We start from the raw sequence: 23741 nt of genomic DNA on the forward strand, positions 1-23741 counted from the left end.
CTCAACAGAAAGTTTTTTGGGGCATTTTGTTTGACTCTTCAGTACAAAAATCTTTTCTTCCTCCAGCTAAAGTCAGGTAAATTATTAGGTCCCCCTGTATATCTATTTGGAAGGGAATGTCAGTTTTAGGTTTGTTCACAGCAGCCATCCCAGCAGTCCCCTGGGCCCATTTCCACTCACGGGATTTACAGTGTCAGACACTGTTATATCCACTTTATAGTACAGTAGAAAACCAGTGACTGCAAAGATTTATTTTAGAATTTGGAAAACGTTTTTGTCATTTTCCGATTCTATCAATTTTGAATTTGACAGGCAAAATTATGCCTTTATTCCTGATTTTTTACAAAAAGGACTTGAGAAAGGATTAAGGGCTGCCACCCTCAAGGTACAAGTAGCTGCTCTCGGGGCGTTATATGGCCAGAAAATTGCTAATCATCCCTGGTGGTGATATTCTTTATGTCTGTTACCAGAATGCATCTATTCAGTCCACCAGCTGTTTCTCCTTGGGATCTTACATTGGTGCTTAACTCTCTCTGTAGGAGTCCCTTTGAGCCTTTGTCTTCTATACCCCTGAAGATTTTGGTTAAAAAACTGTTTTTCTTGTAGCTGTAACTTTGCCAGGAGAGTAGGGGAGCTAGCGGCCCTATCCACTAGACAACCCTATATTCAAATCTTAGATGATAGGATTATTTTAAAACTTGACCCTGCTGTTTTACCTAAGGTTGTTTCAGATTTTCATTTATCTCAAGAAGTTGTTCTTCCATCCTTCTGTGTGAATCCATCTTCAGAAGGTGAAAATTTGTTCCACATGCTTGATGTCCGCAGATGTGTTTTAGAGTATTTAGAAAGGACCAAAAATTTTAGGAAGTCAGATAAATTGTTTGTTCAGTTTGCAGGTCCCAATGGGGGAAACAGTGTCAGAGCAGATACTATTGCTAGATGGGTTAGGCAGGCCATTGTTGCAGCTTATTCCTATGCAGGTCTGTCTCCTCCAACCAACCTGAGAGCTCACTCTACTAGAGCAGTCGCCTCATCATGGGCAGAGAAAAAAGGTGCTTCTATTGCTTAAATCTGTAGGACCGCTACTTGGTCGTCCCCACATTTTTTTCGGCACTATAGGCTCAGGGCTGACTATCTATCCTCCTTGGCTTTTGGGCGCAAAGTTCTTCAGGCGGTGGTCCCTCTCTAATACTTTTCTGGTATTCTCTCTGGTGGTGCTGTCGTGACGAGTTGGAAAGCCGGTAATTACTCATCAGTAATTCTATTTCCTCGTAGTCACGACAGCACCACGTACTATTCCCACCCTTTTTCTTGTTCTTATCACTTGTGGTGTGTTCACTGTGGTGTAAAAAAATAATGTATATACATTATCTGTTTAGTGTTATTTGCTAACCTTATGTAGGATGCTTCTTAAATCATGGTAATTCACTAAGGCAGAGAGGGATGTGCATCCTTTTTATACTCTAGGTTTCCTGTTTCTGGAGGAGGAGTCCATCTCTCTGTTGGTGCTGTCGTGACTATGAGGAAATAAAATGACTGCTGAGTAATTACCGGCTTTCATTTACCTTCCAACGTTCCCCCGGAGCTCCGCAACAGCTGATCGGTCGGCCGGGCTGTCTACTTCCTACTTCCCTTAGCCCGGGACATCACACAGCGCTTCAGCTTATCACTGGCCGAGGCGTGACATCGCTGCCGTGTGACATTCCGGGCTAAGGGAAGTAAGAAGTAGACAGGCCAGCTGACCGATCAGCTGTTGTGGAGCTCTGGGGGAATGTAGGAAGGTAAGTGAAAGTTTATTTTCTCTTTTTGCAGCCCGGGCAGGATGGAATAGGAATAGTCCGTACCGGACATCTCCTTTAACCTCTTAAGGGCGCAGCCCTTTTTCACCTTAATGGGGTATTCCACCCCTAGACATCTTATCCAAAGGATAGGGGATAAGATGTCAGATCGCCGCAGTCCCGCTGCTGGGGACCCCTGGGATCCCCGCTGCGGCACCGCGCTATCATTACAGCACAGAGCGAGTTCGCTCTGCACATAATGATGGGCGGTACAGGGGCTGGAGCATCTTTACGTCACGGCTCCGCCCCTCGTGATTTCATGGCCCGCCCCTTTCAATACAAGTCTATGGGAGGGGGCGTGGCGGTCATCACGCCCCCTCCCATAGACTTGCATTAAGGGGACGGGCCGTGATGTCACGAGGGGTGGCGCTATGACGTCACGCTGCTCCGTCCCCTGTATCGCCCGTCATTATGCACAGAGCGAACTCGCTCTGTGCTGTAATGATAGCGCGGTGCCGCAGCGGGGATCCCGGGGGTCCCCAGCAGCGAGACCACGGCGATCTGACATCTTATCCCCTATCCTTTGGATAGGGGATAAGATGTCGAGGGGCGGAGTACCCCTTTAAGGACTGAGCCCTTTTTCGCAGTTCTGACCACCGTCGCTTTACGCATTAATAACTCTAAAATGCTTTTACCGAATACTCTGAGATTGCTTTTTCGTGACATATTCTACTTTATTTTGGTGGTAAATTTCTGTCATTACTTGCATCCTTTTTTGGTGAAAAATCCCCAAATTTCATGTAATTTTTGAAAATTTTGCATTTTTCTAACTTTGAAGCTCTCTGCTTGTAAGCAAAATGGATATTCCAAATACATTTTTTTTATTCGCAAAAACAAAAATCTGAAGGGACAGATGTTACAGAAATACAACTCCCAGCATGCCTGGGCAGTCTAGGCATGCTGAGCGTTGTAGTTTGGCAACATCTGGAGGGCTACCATTTGGGCACCACTGTAATAGTGGTCTCCAAATTGTGACCCTCCAGATGTTGCAAAACTACAACTCTCAGCATGCCCAGAGAGCCTTAAGCTGTCTGGGCATGCTGGGAGTTGCAGTTCTGCCTTCCTAGTGGTTGCCACAGTAAAGATCGCTTTACTTTCACTTTCATTTCCACCCCCCCACCGTCGTTTCCCTACCTGAGCCGGGATCTCTGCAGTCTCCACGATGATCTTCGGTCCCCACGCCATCTTCAGGTAAGGTACTGGTCTCCATCTTCTCCCCCCGTTCTGCCCGACATCCAGGGGTGGGCAGAACGGGGGGTTGCCATGGCCAATGCTGCCATTGGTCAGAATCAGTTCTGACCAATGACAGGGGATAGGAGGAGATTGCAGCACTGCGACCTCGCTCCTATCCCTCAGGATGATCGGGGCTGTCTATGACAGCTCCGATCATTCCTATATTCTGGGTGATCGGGTCACCAGAGACCCGATCAGCCTGGAATAGCAGAAAATCGCATGTCTGAATTGACATGCGATTTTCTGCGATTGCCGACATGGGGGGAGGGGGGTCTCAGGACCCCCCCAGCGATGTGCCGGGATGCCTTCTGAATGATTTCAGCAGGCATCTCGGTCCGGTACCCAACCGGCTAGTGGCGGGAACAGGAATTCCCATGGGCGTATGCATACGCCCCACATCCTTAAGGACTCGGTATGCAGGGCGTATGCATACGCCCGGCATCCTGAAGAGGTTAAAACTGATCGGCGCAGCTTTGAAGTGGATTATAAGTCCCTGTAGATATGCCAATCTTTAGTGTTCAGTTGGTAAATTTTAACAGTAAAAAAAAGTTACATTTTATAGGCACTCCATTTTTTTTTTGTAATATTGGCCTGTAATAATAGTATGGTTCCCTTTCAGCATAGGGCACTAATCTTTACTGTGCTACTATTTATTAGTTCAAGTTTTAAAAAATATTACCTTCCTTTATTTTTGTACTCTATGACTAGGAAGAAGAGGTTCAAGGAACTACAGTCTTACTACATCAATGTTTTTAAGGTTTTTGGAGGTGCTAGAAGAAAAGACAAACCAAGTGTACTCATTCTATTCTGACCTCAAAAATTACTTTTAAACATGTAAAGCTGGATTTGTGTTTATATTTATGATACATGGTGCAAGGGATAAAAATATACAGTGATCCCTCAACTGAAAGTCCCAATGGCTCCAAAATTGTCTGTCTGCTGCATTAAGAAGTCTGCTGGTACGAAATGTGTAATCTTGAGATTCACTGTGTTGGAATGTCTCACGTAAGATGGTGTTGAGGAAGACTATTTTGGCACTGTAGCTGTAGGAGGACATGTTTAAAAGCATAAGAGTTGCTAAACTGAATGCATACTTTCCTGCACATAGTTGTCTCACCACTGAGACCGCTATCTGTAAAAAATAAAAAATAATGTTTGACTAAGATTAAGCACATGCGAAAGAGTCTATCATACCACATACATGCAGAGAAGTCACAAGATTTGTGCTGTTATCTGTGACTACACTTCTCAGTCTCAGATTACGACCAGAGAGCCAGTGTGGAACTTCCTGCTGCATATAGGGCAAGTCCAGAGCTGTGTGGCTTTTTCTCACCCAGGATATGGTACAGTATGGCAGTGCTTGACTTTACTTGATTAATCCCAGGTATAAATAGTATGGGAGAGATTTATCAATGCATTTCGAGCTTCTTTTTTTTTTTTTTTTGCTTACTCCGGGCGCTCAAAATGTTGTTTGTGCGCCCAAGCACTTTTATTTTTGCAACTTATGTAGGTACGCATAAATTAGCGAATAGCCTTACCTAAACAACCTTTAGTTTTCCCTTTGCAGTGGTTATGAATTTATAAAATGCGAATATCACATGTAAGCATAAACAAATTTGCAAACCAATCCAAGATAGGAGGAACCAAAATGGTGTTATGAAGTGATTTATTGTTGCTTTCTTATGTATGCCAAAATTATCAATTCCTATTTGATAGTATGATAAATATGGTGCACATAACCAAAACCAAAGGAAAATAAATAAATGACTCACTTTCCAAAGACAAGAATAATAAATGTCCTACTATATGTTTGATTTAACCCAAGAAATACTGGAAATGTGGCTTTCACTCTCAATGCTTTTAATGCTTTTTTTTTTTTTATCTTAAAACACAGGTCAGCCTACTGCTTTCCTCAGCTTGCTTTGTATTGCAATGTGAACTCATTCTGCAGTGACACTGCTGGGATTTCTAGTGCACCAACCATGCAGATGACAGAAGGTCACTCTCTGTGGTCAGCCCAAACATAAATGTTTTGCCCAGCTTGCTTTTTATTGTGATGCGATACAATTAAGGAGGTGGGCACCCCATAAGGCAGGGACAGTGGTCTTGGTCAGCACAGGGCTGCACTTTTCCTTGCCTGTGACAATAATGCAGTGTAAACAAAGCCTTGTAATTAAATTATTAGAAATGCCATAAAAAAACATTCAAAATTGAAAGCCATCTTTATTTTGTTATCTTTAACTTCTAGATTTAACTATTTTCAATATAATGGATATATAAAATTCATAGATAGTTAAGCTGGCAAGTTTTAGTTTCTTCAATATTTTTGACTTCCATGAAGCGTTGCAGTGGAACATTTCAGTCTTTCTTTCTGGGTCTTGTCAGCAATACCCAACTTATGAGCATCACAAGATATGGCATGACAAGGAGATGGTATCCTAAAGCAAACAAAACAATATACAGTGTGTTTAATGTATAAGCCCCATACATAGCCATAGAAAACCATGTGGTATAAATAATTACAGCATGTTCATACTAAGGCTGGGATCACACACACAGTTTTTTGTAAGGATTTTTAGGCAAGTGGAGACCACTGTTTTTATTCCATTTGCTTTTCCTTTAAAGGATCCTTAACATGTAAAAATAAAAAAACATAAGGAGTAAAACCAGAAATGACAAGACAGACAACACAGCTGATAATGGAAGATCGGTGCACTATGATAATAACATTGAGGGACATTTCTGAAGACTTGGTGTGAGCAGATCTGTAGCTAGCTCCTTTTGCACGTTTTTTTGGGCCACGCCTACCGAACAATTTTTTTAATATGTTTCTTATGTATATTACAGTACTGCTTATCTGCAGTCAGTCATTCTCTTTTTTCCTCCTCATCTGGTCCAGGACATCATGATGATCTCTTTTAGCCAAAACTCTTCAGGGAAGAATCTGCAACACAAACATATTAGGCTCTGCACTTTTCCAGCATTATCCTCCCCTTTTCCCCAAAAATGCCTACAGCCTCCTCCAAGCACAATGACACCAGCCTTCCCACAACACACAATGTTTCCTTCCTCACTCAAATGCCACCAGCGCCCCCCACAAGCACACACAATGCCTCCTGCCTTACCCATATTCCTCCAGCCTCACCCACCCACAATGCCTCCAGCCTCACCCAACACAGTGACAGAGGGGTGAACATGGGAGGGAGTGATATAGAGGGGTGACCGAGGGGCATATAGGGGTGAATAGAGGGGTGTACAGGGGTAATAGTAGGGTGTACAGAGGTAACAGAAGGGTGTACGGGAAAACAGAGGGGTGTCCAGAGGTGACAGAGAGGTTACAAGGGGTGACAGAGAGGTTACAAGGGGTGACAGAAAAGTGTAGAGGAGTGAAAGAAGGGTGGGGTGCACTACCTGAAGCTGAGTAGGCCTCTGTCAGTGCTGCTCCTTCCCTCCATCCACATAATTCTGCTGCGGGACCAGGAAGAATCCAGAGTTCACAGCTGCTTCACAGGAGAAGCAGAATACATGGGGATCAGAGCAACCCATCCCGGCAGTTTGCACAAACATCTCTTCCACCCAACCTGCGAGCTTGTGACTCACTCAGATGCTTCGTCACACAGTGCTCCATGAACTTGGAGCTCATGTCTGAACAGTTTCCGATGGAACGTGTGAAGGTGGCCTTTCAGATGGAACGTGCGAAGGTGGCCTTTGTCATTAGTCTACTGTCCGGAAAAGCTCTGGTCTGGGCTACACCTCTTTGGGACCGGGGTAATCCAGTATCCTCCAATTTGTCGGCTTTCTTGGCAGAATTTCGCAATGTCTTTGAGGAACCCGCACGTGCCTCTTCTGCTGAAACTGCTGTGCTGAACCACTGTCAAGAGAATTCTTCCGTTGGTGACTGCACGGTTAAATTCCGCACTCCAGCCTCAGAACTTGCATGGAATGATGAGGCCTTGTGTGCCACATTCAAAAAAGGACTGTGAAACAGGATTAAAGATGCCCTCGCAGGATGTGATCCTCCATCTTCTTTGACTGAACTTATCTACTTGGCCACACGCATTGATGTGCGTTTTGCTGAGAGACAGGAGGAACTGTGCTTAGAGAGGGAACCAGCCCGAACACGGAGATATCCTCGCCTGGCACCCATGTTTCAACGTCAACCTCTTCAGTTTCCTGCGCCTCTTGCCTAAGAGGCTATGCAAGTGGTTTGTTCCTACGCAACAGGAGAGGTCACAACGACCCAGTGAGAATTTGTGCTTGTATTGTGCTAGCCTGGAGCACTTCCTCAAGGACTGTACAGTATGCCTACAGCGTCCGGGAAATGCCCGCACCTAGGGTACGTGGGAGAGGCGTCCCTGGGTGTGAATACTACCTCTCCACGCTTAACTATTTTTGTACAAGTCTTCGCTTCAGCCAAGTCTTCCTTCAGTGCTACAGCATTTTTGGATTCTGGATCAGCAGGTGACTTTATTGATGCTTCTTTGGTCCACAAGTATCATCTTCCTGTCACTTGGCTTGCAAAGCCCTTGTTCATCTCCTCTGTTAATGGGCAAAATCTGGACTGTATGGTTCACTTCCGTAAAGAATCTCTCGTCATGCAAGTGGGTGTATTGCATAAAGAAAAGATTGAATTCTATGTTTTGCCACACTGCACTTCAAAGATTCTTCTGGGCCTTCCTTGGCTGCAATGCCATTCTTAACTTTTTTTATTTTTTTTTACATTTTTCAACTTTTTTTTTAACACATTTTATGTCCCCATAGGGGACTATCAATAGCAATTAGCTGATTGCTAATACTTGTCAGTGCTATGCATAGGGCATAGCACTGATCAGTATTATCGGCTATCTCCTGCTCTGGTCTGCTCGATCTTAGACCAGAGCATAAGACGCCGGGAGACAGCAAGAAAGATGAGGGAACCTCCAGCCGCCATTACAGATGATCGGATCCCCGCGACAGCACTGTGGGCGATCCGATCATCTATTTTAACATGCGCATTGCTGCAGATGCCGTGATCTGTATTGATCACGGCATCTGAGGGGTTAATGGCGGACATCCGCACGATCGCGGATGTCGGCCATTACCGGCGGGTCCCCGCCTGCTGATAGCAGTTGGGACCTGCAGAATATGAGGCTAGCACCGCTCCGATGCTCGCGGTCATACACAGGACGCACCAGGATGTACATCCTGGTGCGCTAAGTACCAGCACACCGGGACATACATTTACGTCCGTGGTCGTTAAGGGGTTAAGAAGTGGAGCTTCACTTTGGTTAAGAAGACTCATTGAATTTTTCAGTAAATTGAACATAAAACAACTAGAAAGTTTTCATAACATCTAGTAAAATAATACAAAGATTCCTATCAATGCTACAATGTGACTATTTGCGGCCTCTTACCTCCTTCTTGAAGCAGACAGCCTTTTAAAAACATCATCTTTACAGCTCTTCTTTTTTATCGTTTTTGGAGGTTGTGGAACAGCTAAAATGATTTAAAAATTTTTTTTTTACAGCTTTCAAACTGTTTGAAGTATACATATATAAAATTGTAATACTTGTTTAAAATCCTATTTAGAGTCATAACAGTTACTGTAGTGACCCTGCAATAAATGTATGTGTGTACTGGACCACCAGACAAAGAGTATTTTGTATTAAAGGGGTCCTCCCACCATCAAATATCATATTTACGGTATAGGACATGAGAACATTAACAATATTTGCCATTTATCATTTAAGTTGCCAAGGTTTTCAGCCTCCAGCCACTACAAAGGACTATACCCTTACTTACATAGTATGGCATCATTTAAAGGGGTATTCCAGGAAAAAACATATTTTTTATATCAACTGGCTCCAGAAAGTTAAACAGATTTGTAAACTACTTCTATTAACTTTTACTTCTAAAAACTGCACAAAGTAGAAGAGGTTTGCTATGGGGATTTGCTTCAACTCTGGATAGTTCCCGAGACAGGTATCATCAGAGAGCACTTTGACAGAAAAGAACAACTCAACTTCGGCAGCTCATAAGTACTGAAAGGATTAAGATTTTTTAAATAGAAGTAATTTACAAATCTGTTTAACTTTCTGGAGCCAGTTTGATATATATATATATATATATATATATATATATATATATATATATATATATATATTCAAAAACAATGCAGCACTACTTCACCATTAGAGGCCCGGTGCCAGCTCCCCGACTCGATCAAAGTCCATGTAATAGAAAACAATGGCGCAGCACTCCAAAATTGCAAAAAAAAGTGTAAAAATGAATTCCTTCATGTCAAAATTCAAAGCGACGCTTCAGCTCCCCACTGGAGCTTTTTTCAAGCATGCTTGAAAAAAGCTCCAGTGGGGAGCTGAAACGTCGCTTTGAATTTTGACATGAAGGAATACATTTTTACACTTTTTTGCAATTTTGGAGTGCTGCGCCATTGTTTTATATATATATATATATATATATATGTGTATATATATATATATATATATATATATATATATATATATATATAAGTTTTTTCCTGGATAACCCCTTAAATGATCAGAGTGCATACTAAATTGCATGCCCACCATATATACTTACCGCATGCAGGGCTGGCTCTGTCTATATGCAAAACAGGCAGCCACCTAGAGTGCCCTCTTGGTGGCTGCCTATTTTGCCTCCACATGAAAGTTAGACAACCAGAATCCAAACCACTTGCTCAGCCAGCAGCATGAAGAGGAGGTTTGTTACAGTGTGTCACCCCAGTAGTAAATTACATGGGGAGGGGGCAGAGTCAAGGGGACTGCAAAATAAGTTTTTGCCTAGGGTGACAAAAATCCTTGCACCAGCCCTGACTGCAATAAATAACTTTTTTTCTTTTTTTTTTTTAAACCACACAACATCTTATATAAATTAAATTATTATCCTACATTAAGCTATTTGTATTGGCTGCTATTTAGTGAACCAAAGATCATTACACAAAGAGACGGATGCAAGAACTGAATGAGCATGTGTGTCAGCAGCAGGCGGCTCAATCGGGTAGACAGGCACATTGCTATATATTTAGAACACCAGGTGGCGCCATACTAAGGTAGATGTCAAAACTCTTAAACTCTTCACTATACCGTTGTTGTGTTTGTTTTTGTTTATTTGTTTATTTATACTGCATATAAAAAGAAAGCAACAGTTTTAAGCGGTTGACCAGTGAAAATAATATTTAAACTATGGGCAGTGGCTTGCTATTAAAATAAAAACAGCTTATACATACCTTTCTTCCTAGCACCCCGCTGGTCTCTGTTGTCAGTGCATCCCATCCACAGGCTGCTGTCTGCCAAATCTTAGGAGACACTCTTCTTCCCAGTACGGCAGACATGATGTTGTAGTGCTTATCTGCCAATCACTGGCTGCAGAGGTATACCACCTCAGTCAGTGATTGGGGGACCGGTGCTGTGAGCTACACCACTGCAGGCACTATGCTATGCAACTCAAGAGAGGAAGAGACACTGTTCTGCAGACAGAGTACCCTGATACCGGAGACCTGCAGGAAGCCAGGAAGATAAATATAAGCTGTATTATTTTAAAGGACAACTGCAGTCATAAGTGTTTGATCGCAGGGGGTCCCATCGGTCTGACCCCCCCCCCCCACCCACCCCGTGATCAAACACTTATGGCTGCAGTTGTCCTTTAAAATAGAACAGCTTATATGATCTCCCAAAAGAGCCCCGGTATTGCCGCTCTGTGCGAGCAGCTAATATGCATAGCGTCGACCTCAGTGTGGTTGACAGTACACCTCCTCCCCACCTCTCCAATAGAACTACATGTAGGAGGCGTGTCGACTGCTGCGTCATGCTGTAGCCGGCACGCCTCCTGCACAGGAGAGCCGCAGTAGAGCCGGGGCCCCATGCAGGAGATCGCAGGAGGTCCCAGCGGTCAGACCCCCTACAGTCAGACACTTATGTTGTTAGGGCTGCATATTTCCTTTAATAGCAAGCCTCTGCTTATAGGTGAAACTTTATTCCCACTGGACAACCCCATTAATTCCTGAACTACTACAAAACTATGGATATTACCAAGGATATAGTCAACCAAGCCGATACATCTCTGTGTAAAACTGTGTGATGCACTTGAAGTACTTGAAGACTTAAGTGGCAAAACAAGGGGTCCCATCATTGGGTGCTGAAGACCTGGGAGGCCCCAAAACATCTTGGGAATGTCTTTGATCAATATCTGTGACACATGAATGATTTGTAAAGTATGACATGATGAAATTACTTTTGTTTGTATTTGATACTATTTTGGAGTGCTGTGGATTCTTCTTATGAATATTTTTATACGATGCAAATAAGCCTTAACTTATCGGTACCAGTGTTTTATAATTTCCACACAAATTTTTTATGAAGCCTGTTTCTCTAGAAAAAATTCTCATGAAAACCACATACCTGATACATGTCTAGTAGCAGAGCGCTCTCTGTAACCTGGTAAATAATAATCTAGTTTCCAGTTGAGATCCCAGCGAGTTTTCTCACCCTGGTCAGTGAAATACATAAATTATCAGACTGATACACAGCATTACATTCATCACTTACCTCAAACTCAGGACCGCTTAACCCTTTCCCTCTCAAGTAAAATTTTAAGGTGTGTTCTAAATATTTTAGTGGGTTCTTTCTATGTGGTACTAGTATTTTCTGGGGAATATTTATATGGCAATAACATTTGATTAATTCAGTATTTTGAGGCACTGTGCAGCACAGCAGGCACAGAATTAGGGGTAGCAGCAGGATGACACTGCTAGGGCACCAGGATGGGGAGTTCGTATTGTAAAGTAGGGAAGGATAATGAAGTGAGCAACTTAAAGGGGTATTCCAGGAAAAAAACTGGCTCCAGAAAGTTAAGCAGATTTGTAATTACTTCTATTAAATCTTAATTGTTTCAATAATTATCAGCTGCTGAAGTTCAGTTGTTGTTTTCTGTCTGGCAACTGTTACGCCTAGCGCTCCGGGTCCCCGCTCCTCCCCGGAGCGCTCACGGCGTCTTTCTCCCTGCAGCGCCCCGGTCAGTCCCGCTGACCGGGAGCGCTGCACTGTCATGGCCGTCGGGGATGCGATTCGCACAGCGGGACGCGCCCGCTCGCGAATCGCATCCCAGGTCACTTACCCGACCCGGTCCCCTGCTGTCTTGTGCTGGCGCGCGCGGCTCCGCTCTCTAGGGCGCGCGCGCGCCAGCTCTCTGAGACTTAAAGGGCCAGTGCACCAATGATTGGTGCCTGGCCCAATTAGCTTAATTGGCTTCCATCTGCTCCCTGGCTATATCTGATCTCCTCCCTTGCACTCCCTTGCCGGATCTTGTTGCCTTGTGCCAGTGAAAGCGTTTAGTGTGTCCAAAGCCTGTGTACCTGAACTTCTGCTATCCATCCTGACTACGAACCTTGCCGCCTGCCCCCGACCTTCTGCTACGTCTGACCTTGCCTCTGCCTAGTCCTTCTGTCCCACGCCTTCTCAGCAGTCAGCGAGGTTGAGCCGTTGCTAGTGGATACGACCTGGTTGCTACTGCCGCAGCAAGACCATCCCGCTTTGCGGCGGGCTCTGGTGAACACCAGTAGCCTCTTAGAACCGGTCCACTAGCACGGTCCACGCCAATCCCTCGCTGACACAGCGGATCCACAACCCGTAAGCCGAATCGTGACAGTAGATCCGGCCATGGATCCCGCTGAGGTGCCGCTGCCAAGTCTCGCTGATCTTCCCACGGTGGTCGCTCAGCAATCGCAGCAGATTGCCCAACAAGGACAGCAGCTGTCGCAGTTGACCGCCATGTTACAGCAACTTCTGCCTCTGCTACAGCAGCAACCATCTCCTCCGCCAGCTCCTGCACCTCCTCCGCAGCGAGTGGCCGCTCCTAGCCTCCGCTTGTCCCTGCCGGACTAATTTGATGGGGACACTAAACTATGCCGTGGATTTTTGTCTCAGTGTTCCCTGCATATGGAGATGTTGTCGGACTTGTTTCCTACAGAACGGTCTAAGGTGGCGTTTGTAGTAAGCCTTCTTTCAGGAAAGGCCTTGTCTTGGGCCACACCGCTCTGGGACCGCAATGATCCTGCCACAGCCACAGTCCAGGCCTTCTTCGCTGAAGTCCGGAGTGTCTTCGAGGAGCCAGCCCGAGCTTCTTCTGCCGAGACTGCCCTGCTGAACCTGGTCCAGGGTAATTCTTCTGTGGGCGAGTACGCCATCCAATTTCGTACTCTTGCTTCCGAGTTATCATGGAATAACGAGGCTCTCTGCGCGACCTTTAAAAAAGGCCTATCCAGTCGCATCAAGGATGTGCTGGCCGCACGAGAGATTCCTGCCAACCTCCAAGAACTCATCCATTTGGCTACCCGCATTGACATGCGTTTTTCTGAGCGACACCAAGAGCTCCGCCAGGAAAAAGACTTAGATCTCTGGGCACCTCTCCCACAGCATCCTTTGCAGTCTACGCCTGGGCCTCCCGCCGAGGAGGCCATGCAAGTGGATCGGTCTCGCCTGACCCAGGAAGAGAGGAATCGCCGTAGGGAAGAAAATCTCTGTCTTTACTGTGCCAGTACCGAGCATTTCTTGGTGGATTGCCCTATCCGTCCTCCACGTCTGGGAAACGCACGCACGCACCCAGCTCACGTGGGTGTGTCGTCTCTTGGTTCCAAGTCTGCTTCTCCACGTCTCACGGTGCCCGTGTGGATTTCTCCTTCAGCCAACTCCTCCCTCTCAGCCGTGGCCTGCTTGGACTCTGGTGCCTCTGGTAATTTTATTTTGGAGTCGTTTGTGAATAAATTCCGCATCCCGGTAACCCGTCTCGTCAAGCCGCTCTACATTTCCGCGGTCAATGGAGTCAGACTGGATTGCACCGTGCGTTACCGCACAGAACCCCTCCTGATGTGTATTGGACCCCACCACGAAAGGATTGAGCTCTTCGTTCTCCCCAACTGTACCTCTGAGGTCCTCCTCAGTCTGCCATGGCTCCGCCTTCATTCTCCCACCCTTGATTGGACCACCGGGGAGATCAAGAACTGGGACTCTGCCTGCCTTAGGAAGTGCCTCTCCCCCCCTCCCAGTCCCGTCAGGCAAGCCTCTGTGCCTCCTCATGGCTCCCGTCCTTGTGTCACCCTGCCCCGTGCCAAGCTTCACCCTCTGCCCTCCCTCCCCATTCCAACTCCTGCTGTACTGCCTGCCGTTGAGGAAACCCTCCATTCTTTCCCGGTGTCCTCATCCCAGGGGAGGCAGTTACCGGACAAAAAAAAGGGGAGACCTAAGGGGGGGGGGTACTGTTACGCCTAGCGCTCCGGGTCCCCGCTCCTCCCCGGAGCGCTCACGGCGTCTTTCTCCCTGCAGCGCCCCGGTCAGTCCCGCTGACCGGGAGCGCTGCACTGTCATGGCCGTCGGGGATGCGATTCGCACAGCGGGACGCGCCCGCTCGCGAATCGCATCCCAGGTCACTTACCCGACCCGGTCCCCTGCTGTCTTGTGCTGGCGCGCGCGGCTCCGCTCTCTAGGGCGCGCGCGCGCCAGCTCTCTGAGACTTAAAGGGCCAGTGCACCAATGATTGGTGCCTGGCCCAATTAGCTTAATTGGCTTCCATCTGCTCCCTGGCTATATCTGATCTCCTCCCTTGCACTCCCTTGCCGGATCTTGTTGCCTTGTGCCAGTGAAAGCGTTTAGTGTGTCCAAAGCCTGTGTACCTGAACTTCTGCTATCCATCCTGACTACGAACCTTGCCGCCTGCCCCCGACCTTCTGCTACGTCTGACCTTGCCTCTGCCTAGTCCTTCTGTCCCACGCCTTCTCAGCAGTCAGCGAGGTTGAGCCGTTGCTAGTGGATACGACCTGGTTGCAACTGCCGCAGCAAGACCATCCCGCTTTGCGGCGGGCTCTGGTGAACACCAGTAGCCTCTTAGAACCGGTCCACTAGCACGGTCCACGCCAATCCCTCGCTGACACAGCGGATCCACAACCCGTAAGCCGAATCGTGACAGCAACAGTGCTCTCTGCTGACATCTCTGCTTGTCTTGGGAACTGCACAGAGTAGAAGAGTTTTGTTATGGGGATTTGCTTCTAAACTGGGCGGTTCCCGAGACACGTGTCATCAGAGAGAACTTAGATAGAAAGGAACAACTCAACTTCAGCAGCTCATAAGTACTGAAAGGATAAATATTTTTAAATAGAAGTAATTTACAAATCTGTTTAACTTTCTGGAGTCAGTTGATATATATAAAAAAGTTTTTTCCTGGATAACCTCTTTAAGATGTCTGGACAACAAACTGTAGAGATAAGTTGTAGCTAGAAGAAGCTTTCATGGTGTTCTGGGCCAAATAGAGAAGCAACCAGAATCTTGAATCTATACGTCAATTTGGAAAGAGTTAAACACAGTCACAAGATAATGAAATAAACTCTTACCAAAGTTTCCATTTCATACAGGAGTTCTTCTATATTGTTCTTTGTTTTCTGAATATCTTGCTTAGTCTGTATGGGCTTTTCCCTTTTGGGTGTGTAACAATGACATCGAAGCTGGATAGAATAATAACATGTAAAGGCAATTTCAACATTTGTACTGTTATTTTAATGAAAGCAGTTAATCAATTAACCCCTTAAGGACTCAGCCCTTTTTTACCTTAAAGGGGTTATCCAGGAAAAAACTGATAATTATTGAAAGGATTAAGATTTTTTTTTATAGAAGTAACTTACAAATCTTTTTAACTTTCTGGAGCCAGTTGATATAAAAGATAACGTTTTTTTCCTGGAATACCCCTTGAAGGACTCAGCCCGTTTTTGCAAATCTGACCACTGTCACTTTAAGCATTAATAACTCTGGGATGCTTTTACTTTTCATTCTGATTCCAAGATACTTTATGTTATTGGTAAACTTTTGTCGATACTTGTACAATTTCTTGGTGAAAAATTCCAAAATTTGATAAAAATGTAGCATTCTTTTTTTGGGACATCCCAAATAAATGATATATTGATTCACATATACATATATATCTACTTTATGTTGGCATCATAAAGTTCACATGTTTCTACTTTTGGAAGACATCAGAGGGCTTCAAAGTTCAGAAGCAATTTTCCAATTTTTCACAACATTTTCAAAATCTGAATTTTTCAGGGACCAGTTCAGGTTTGAAGTGGATTTGAGGGTCCTTCATATTGGAAATACCCCATGAATGACCCCATTATAAAAACTACACCCCTCAATGTATTCAAAATTACATTCAGTAAGTGCGTAAACCTGTTTGGTGTTTCACAGGAATAGCAGCAACAATCTTCATTTTTTACACTCGCATGTTCTTGCATACCCAAGGGGTAAAAGGAGAGAAATCACCCTAAAATTTGTAACCCAATTTCTCTTGAGTAAGGAAATATCTCATGTGTACGTCAAGGCTCAGAAGGGAAGGAGTGACAATGGCATTTTGGAGAGTGAGTTTTTCTGAAATGGTTTTTGGGGGCCATGTGTTACATTTAGGAAGCCCCTTTGGTGCCAGAACAGCAAAAAAAAAAAAAAAACACATGGCATACTACTTTGTAAACTACACCCCTCAACGTATCAAGGGGTACAGTAAGCCTTTACACCCCACAGGTGTTTGACAACTTTTAAGTTAAATTTGTGTAAATAAAAAAAACAATTTTCAGTAAAATGCTTTTTTTCCCCCCAAATTAAATTTTTTACAAGGGGTAATAGGAGAAAATGCCCCCCAAAATTTGTAACCCCATTTCTTCTGAGTATGGAAATACCCCATGGGTGGACGTCAAGTGCTCTGCTAGCGCACTACAATGCTCAGAAGAGAAAGAGTACCATTGAGCTTTTGGAGAGAAAAATTGGTTGGAATAGAAGTCAGGGGCTGGGAGATGTAGTAATACAACAGCTGGAGGAACACAACTACAACTCCCAGCATTGCGAGACAGCTGTTTGCTGTTCGTGCATGTTGGGAGTTGTAGTTTTGCAAGATTTAGAGGGCCACAGTTTGGAAACCCCTGCACAGTCATCTCCAAACTGTGGCCCTCCAGATGTTGCAAAACTACAAATCCCAGCATGCCCAGACAGCACACTGCTGTGTGGGCATGCTGGGAGTTGTAGTTCTGCAAAATCTATAGGGCAACATTTTAGAGACCACTGCACAGTGATCTCCAAACTGTAGCCCTCCAGCTTTTGCAAAACTGCAAATCCCAGCATGCCCAAACAGCTGTCTGGGCATGCTGGAATTGTAGTTGTGCAACATCTGGAGGGCTACAGTTTAGAGACCACTGTATAGTGGTCTCCAAACTGTAGCCCTCCAGATGTTGCTAGGCAACAACTCACCGGCTTCTGTAGGATTGCTGCACCAGGGAGCCTGCCGCTGGTAATTGACCTCTGGCGTCGGTCACCTCCAGTTCCCCCGTTCTGCCCGGACTACAGTGGGTGGGCAGAATGTGGAAACTGAACTTTAACCCCCCGCCTCCGATCTGTTATTGGTCGGTCGCTTTTGCAGGGTCTTTGATGTCATTCTCATTAGACAAAATCAGCCCAGATCTAATATAAACCTTCTACACACATTTCCCAGCTGTGTACTTCAGCTCATTGCGCTGCACGAGTTTTGGAGAAACACTGAAATTTGTAACAATATTAGAGGTTTTATTAGTTTTTATTAGTTTTTATTTTAAATTTTTCATTTTATTTTTTATTTATTTTTTATTAGGTTTTATTAGTTTTATTAGTGATGGACCTCTATCTCCAACCCATCATAGCCTCGAAATTTGCCTTCATGTCCAGTACTGGATTGTGCAGTCATCTAACATATATCAATTAAGGCCAGTGGGATGTGGTCATTCATCTCCTTTAATTTTTTATTCTTACACTACATCTGAAATTACAATAGCATGTTTTTCACTGTTCAGTGCAGCATCAGTGAAGTCTACTTATATTCATAACCCTAGCCCTCACTCCAAAAAGTTTTATAAAACACTACCACAGTGTTTTTCCAGAAATGTACATTTGTTAAAAATCAATTGAAAAGATAATGAAAAAATGCTTCACATTTTGTGCATAGCTTCCTCTAATGTAGAGGCTTCCTCTTCATACGTCCAAATGTTGATCGCTATTTAAAGAAGACTTACTGCTAAGTTATGGACACAAAATTCATGTCATTATTACCTAGACATTCTCTGATTCAACCAGACTGCTAAGAATAAAGATAAACTAAATAATAAGCTTGGATTCTTGAGACGGTGGTTGTACACAGGAAATTTTCAGTAAAATGAAAACAAATTGCTGGTAGTAAGGCATTTGTCACAGTCTGATTACTTGGCAGTCACTGTGGGAGCTCCAATTTGTCAAGCTACATCAGGAGAACAGCAGACTGTTGCGGCCGGACAATGTTATTTGCATGTTCATTTTATAATAATCAATAAACATAGGTGTTTCCAAGTGATGTTTCTTTTTAAATAATTTACCAGACTATGTTGATCCTTTGGCTAGCCAAGTCGACAAACCATGTGAAGTCGTAGCCTTGTCTTTAATGATGAGAAATATGTTTTTCTTTATATCACTTTATCCCAATAGCTGGCTGGGCTATTGGAAAAGGTTTATTCTCAGGATGATAGGTTTTATTGCTCTATAAAACACAATTGTTTTCCGTTTACTTATGTGCAGGGATATGGGAAACGGCAACGGGGGTGCAACAGTAAACTAGCACTACAGTGCCCTTCATTCTTTGGATTGGTGGTGGTCAGATTCAATTTATCATTAAGGAATGGCATATTCAAGTGAGATGGCAATGATATGGGAATGACCAATCAAGCAACATGTGTGGAAGATTTATTGCTGATGAAAAATGTATATCTGAGCACCCAATTTGAATTATGTGTTCTGCTTAGTAGCTTAGTACACACACAGACCCTATTATCAGTAATGTTAAAATGTTCCTAAACTTTAAAAAAAACTTCTGATATAACATAGTGATGTGATCTCCCACACATGTTGTGACTGGTTGCTGAGACTCCCAGCTATTGCTAAAACAATGTGGCAGAATCAATTAGCTGAGCACTGTACAGTGGTCCCTCAACATATGATGGTAATCCGTTCCAAATGGACCATCGTTTGTTGAAACCATCGTATGTTGAGGGATCCGTGCAATGTAAAGTATAGGACAGTGGTCTTCAACCTGCGGACCTCCAGATGTTGCAAAACTACAACACCCAGCATGCCCGGACAGCCGTTGGCTGTCCGGGCATGCTGGGAGTTGTAGTTTTGCAACATCTGGAGGTCCTCAGGTTGAAGACCACTGGAATTGGAGGTTGTACTCATGTGTCCCCGCCACTCCGGACCATCACCGCTTGTCACCGCTGCCCTGGATGTCGCATTCCATCGCTGTCGCCGCATCCCCGGAGTGTCCCTGACGCTCCGGCAAGGCCTCTGCTTCCCCGGCATCGTCGCTCTCCGTCGCCGCCATCACGTCATTACGCACTCCGCTCCTATTGGATGACGGGACGGCGTGCGCAGCGACGTAATGACGACGATGGAGAGCGCTGACGATGCCGGCGATCCTGAAGAGGACGCGCCGGAGCCCCGAGGACAGGTAACTGATCGTCAGCGGAACACACGAGGCACCGTAAACGGCTATCCGGTGGCAGCTGAAGCAGTCTGCGCTGCCAGATAGCCGTTTATACGATGGTACCGACATACAAAAGCATTGTATGTTCATGCTGCCTTCAACATGCGATGGCCTCTGAGATGCCATCGTATGTTGAAATGATCGTATGTCGGGGCCATCGTAGGTCGGGGGGGGGGGGGGGTCACTGTACCTCTTTGTTTCTGCCCAACTATCCTCAGAAAGCCAAGTAAGTGATGAACATTTTAAATAAAAGACTATGAGACAGACTGATAGCAGCTGTAGTGCAGTGCCTATATTGTTGAAGTTAGCCACATGACCACTATCGTAGTCTCATTAAAGCATCATGGATAAAGGTTTCTGTTGAGTTTGGAATTCCCCATGCACGCTTCTAACCTGGGGTACAGGAGTTACAATGGTCCAGGGTTCATCTGTTGTTCCTTCATGAGAGGACTCATTTCCTGGTACAGAAAAAAAATAAACTGTTAACAACACAGATACAGTAAAACAAAAAAAGTTATTGCTGTAGTTATTAATATAAGCTAGTGATTTATTACTTAATTTTAGAGGGAAAAAATACAGTTTGGTTAACGATTACAATTTCTTATAAAACAAATTCAGCAAAATATCAGGATACTCAAAAGGTGTGTGGATGTGGTGGCCACTAGTGCTAGGTGTATAGATTCTGTTCCTGACTCGGGGTGTTTAAATGTATCATTTTGTGACACCAGGGCACCATTAACCTACATGGTCCAAGGATGCGACAGCTTCTCCTGGGCCATGCACAGGATAATAAATACATTGATGCCAGGTTACGGATAACTGTCTGAACAATACAGAGTTTGGTTGCAGAGGGATGGGCCGAGTGGAACCCGGGGAGCCTAACACCTTGCTTGGAGTTGTAGTGGCTGTTGAATGCAGCTTTAAGTTTAGTAACAGCAAACGCTGACTTGAAAAACTTAACTTGACTGACTGACTGAAGTAGAGATTTTCCACAAGAGCTTTACTTAGGTGATTTACAAAGATAAAGTGCAACTATATTAATTATTTATAGCAGCTGTAATCTCTGAAGGTTTAGCCACATTGTATAATGCTGGTGTAATGTTGGAGTATTTTCATGAATATAGTTAAAAGTAAAGTTTTATAGCACTCCCACCATTCTGTTCTGCCTTGATATCGAGGTTTTCTATTGTTCAGCTGTACTATATAAACATAAGCAAATGGAACACACTTGGAGGCAAAATGCAAAGAGAAGCTTTTAAAACAGAGTCTAAGTAATGTAGTACATTGCAGCCAAAGTAGCCAAGTGAAGTAATACTAACTGTGATTCGGGCATAAAGATTAGTGTTAAAGTGATGACCAATTAGGGTGAAAGTAAACAAAATGAGTAAGTATACCAGGGGTTTGTATAAGGTTAAAGGAATACTTCAGAGGAAAAAGACAGTCAGTTATAAAGATTTGTACATTACACTCCTTATTAACTGCTGTATACTCCAGAGGAAGTTGAGTAGTTATTTTTAGTCAGACCACAGTGCTTTCGGCTGCCACCTCTGTCCCTGTCAGGAACTGTGCAGAGCAGGAGAGGATTCCTATGGGGATTTGCTCCTACTCTGCACAATTCCAGAGGTGTCAGCAGAGAGCACTGTGATCAGACTGGAAAGAACTATACTTTTTCTGTAGTATACAGAAGCTGATAAGTAATGGAAGGATAAATATTTTTAAATACATGTAATTTACAAACAAATCTGTTTAACTTTATGGCACCAGTTGACTTGAATTTTTTTTTCCCCTTTGGAGTACCCCTTTATTAACTTTATACAAAATTAGTCCCTCAATGTCAGCCACAAATGCATAGTCTGATAAGGGACCAAGATTTCAGTGGCTCAAAAAATTACTATGATTTATACCTGCTAGCAAGCTGTAACACTCTGGCAAGTGCTATGGACTATTGTTTGTAAGGATAGACCATCAATAGTAAAGTCCCTGAAAACACCTTTGGGGTGTAGTCAAACATACAGTATTCTGCACATATTTAATGCACAGAATTTGAAGCTGCAGATAGAAGCTGTGTTCATTCAATTAGTTTACTTTAAAGATTGCTTTACATTAGCAGCATAAAATCTGCAGCTTCAAATCCTACTCATCAAATATTCAGGGGATACAGTATGTCTGAAAACGCCCTTAAAGGGGTACTCCAGCGCTAAGACATCTTATCCCCTATCCAAAGGATAGGGGATAAAATGCCTGATCGCGGGGGTCCCGCCGCTGGGGACCCCCATGATCTTGCACGCAGAACCCAGTTACAATCTGTCCCGGGTCTGATTACATGATCACGGGGCCAGAGCATTGTGACATCATGGCCCCGCCCCTGTGTGACATCACGCTCCGCCCCCTCAATGCAAGCCTATGGGAGGGGGCGTGACAGCTTGCTGGGAGTTGAAGTGGCTGTTGAATGCAGCTTTAAGTTTAGTGGCAGCACACGCTGACTTAAAAAACTTAACTTGACTGACTGTCACGCCCCCTCCTATAGGCTTGCATTGAGGGGGCGGAGCGTGACATCACACAGGGGCATCGCCATGACGTCACAAAGCTTGCCAGTAATTAGACCCGGAGCGAACATACTCCGGGGACTGATTGTAACGGGGTGCTGCGTGCAAGATCCCGGGGGTCCCCAGCAGCGGGACCCCCGCGATCAGGCATCTTATCCCCTATCCAAAGGATAATAAGATGTCTTAGAGCCGGAGTACCCCTTTAAGGTTTTAATCTAGGTCATAAATACACCTGAGGCTTTTTTATATATATAAAACAAGAAGTTAAATGCAATTAATAAATTCTGTTTTTACTTTCAGTGCATCAATAACCTTGACCCCTTGGTTTGCCTTCAAAAAATACATAGTCTCCTCCCCTTGGTATACAATTTCCCCTCTTGAAAATAATTATTGTCGTTTCTAACACAAGACAAATCACACTTAGACTAGAGATATTCTCCATAAAGCAAACAGTTTTTCGATAGCAGTGAAAACCCTCATGCTGAACATTCTACGTTCCTTAGGACTATCAGCCCTTAAGTGCCTTCATCTGTAAATTATGCCCACAGCAAGGAGAGAGTAACATTATCAAGGAATGAGCATATGTGAGAGGAAAGTACAGGAGAACGGCTGGAGACAAATAACTTAACTCACGTCTTTTTGGAGGATGTGGCCTTCTTCCATTAAGGTTTTCAGTCTGCAAAAGAAAGAAATTGCTGACACAGCGGGGTTGGAGCCAAATGAATGCCATATGTGGATATCTGAGTAAAGTAACACACAGAGTTATCTACTTGGACATATTTGTCAGTCTGTTAGAGAACAATGCGCTAACTATTAACAGTTATCATGACATATCATGGTCAACAATTTAGGATTTGTACGTAGAGAATGAAAACTTTTTGCAAGTGTCATTCTTATGGCAAGACTAGAATGTCATGGTCATCATGATCTACCACATACCTGCATGTAAAGAAGGGTTCTTATTAAGTAAATAGTTTAAATACTTTTTTCAATATTAGATTAGCAAAGATTTTTAACATTCTTTTTTCATTTAGTCCTTATAGGGGGAAAACTTTATTTAACATTTAATTTGTGTTAAATGACTGCAAAATAACAAAATGTTAAAAAAGTGAAAGGGTCTGAATACTTTCTGAATGGATTGTTCTAAATTTTAAAAGGCGGCACATCCCAGGGACAAGCAACAGATTTTAGTTGGGTGCATGTTGATAATTGGAATCTATACAACAGAGAGTTCACTGCTGCACGCCAAAAGTTCAGTTGCATTCATATTCCAACTGAACAGAGTCATGTTTCAGTTTTCCAAAACATTTCTCTGTTTACTTTTGATGGAATATAAACACATTTTTTGATACCTTAACTTCTGGAATGTCAATGGTTTAATTTGCTGACCCAGGTGTCCATGGGGTCAACTTTATTGTTAAAGTGATGATGTACATATCCTTGGTGAAAATTTATATCAGGGTGGAATACTGAATGTAAAAACGTTGTCATCATGTGCTCCAATGTGAAGATGCAGCTGCTGATGATGCTGCTGCTTCTG

At 44.1% G+C, this 23741-nt stretch overlaps 1 protein-coding gene across 5 annotated transcripts in view; it reads right to left on the bottom strand.

Moving 5' to 3' along the window:
- Window positions 1–4903: 4903 nt before the first annotated feature.
- LOC130284175 (uncharacterized) overlaps window positions 4904–23741 on the bottom strand; it is a 251230-nt gene continuing 232392 nt past the window's right edge. Inside the window, exons 9-15 of one of the 5 annotated variants that reach the window (XM_056534269.1) lie at window positions 22835–22877; window positions 20049–20113; window positions 15469–15579; window positions 11489–11576; window positions 8465–8546; window positions 6483–6571; window positions 4904–5509 (exon numbers count right to left, since the gene is read on the bottom strand). In XM_056534269.1, coding sequence (XP_056390244.1) covers window positions 5430–5509; window positions 6483–6571; window positions 8465–8546; window positions 11489–11576; window positions 15469–15579; window positions 20049–20113; window positions 22835–22877 — 558 coding nt within the window. In that variant the 3' untranslated portion in view covers window positions 4904–5429. Of the gene's footprint in view, window positions 5510–5660; window positions 6016–6482; window positions 6572–8464; window positions 8547–11488; window positions 11577–15468; window positions 15580–20048; window positions 20114–22834; window positions 22878–23741 lie in introns of those variants that run through there. The other 4 variants (XM_056534272.1, XM_056534273.1, XM_056534271.1 and 1 more) reach the window with 4 other exon arrangements.

Source organism: Hyla sarda, chromosome 8 (genome assembly GCF_029499605.1).
Source record: "Hyla sarda isolate aHylSar1 chromosome 8, aHylSar1.hap1, whole genome shotgun sequence".
Classification (NCBI taxonomy): Eukaryota; Metazoa; Chordata; class Amphibia; order Anura; family Hylidae; genus Hyla; species Hyla sarda.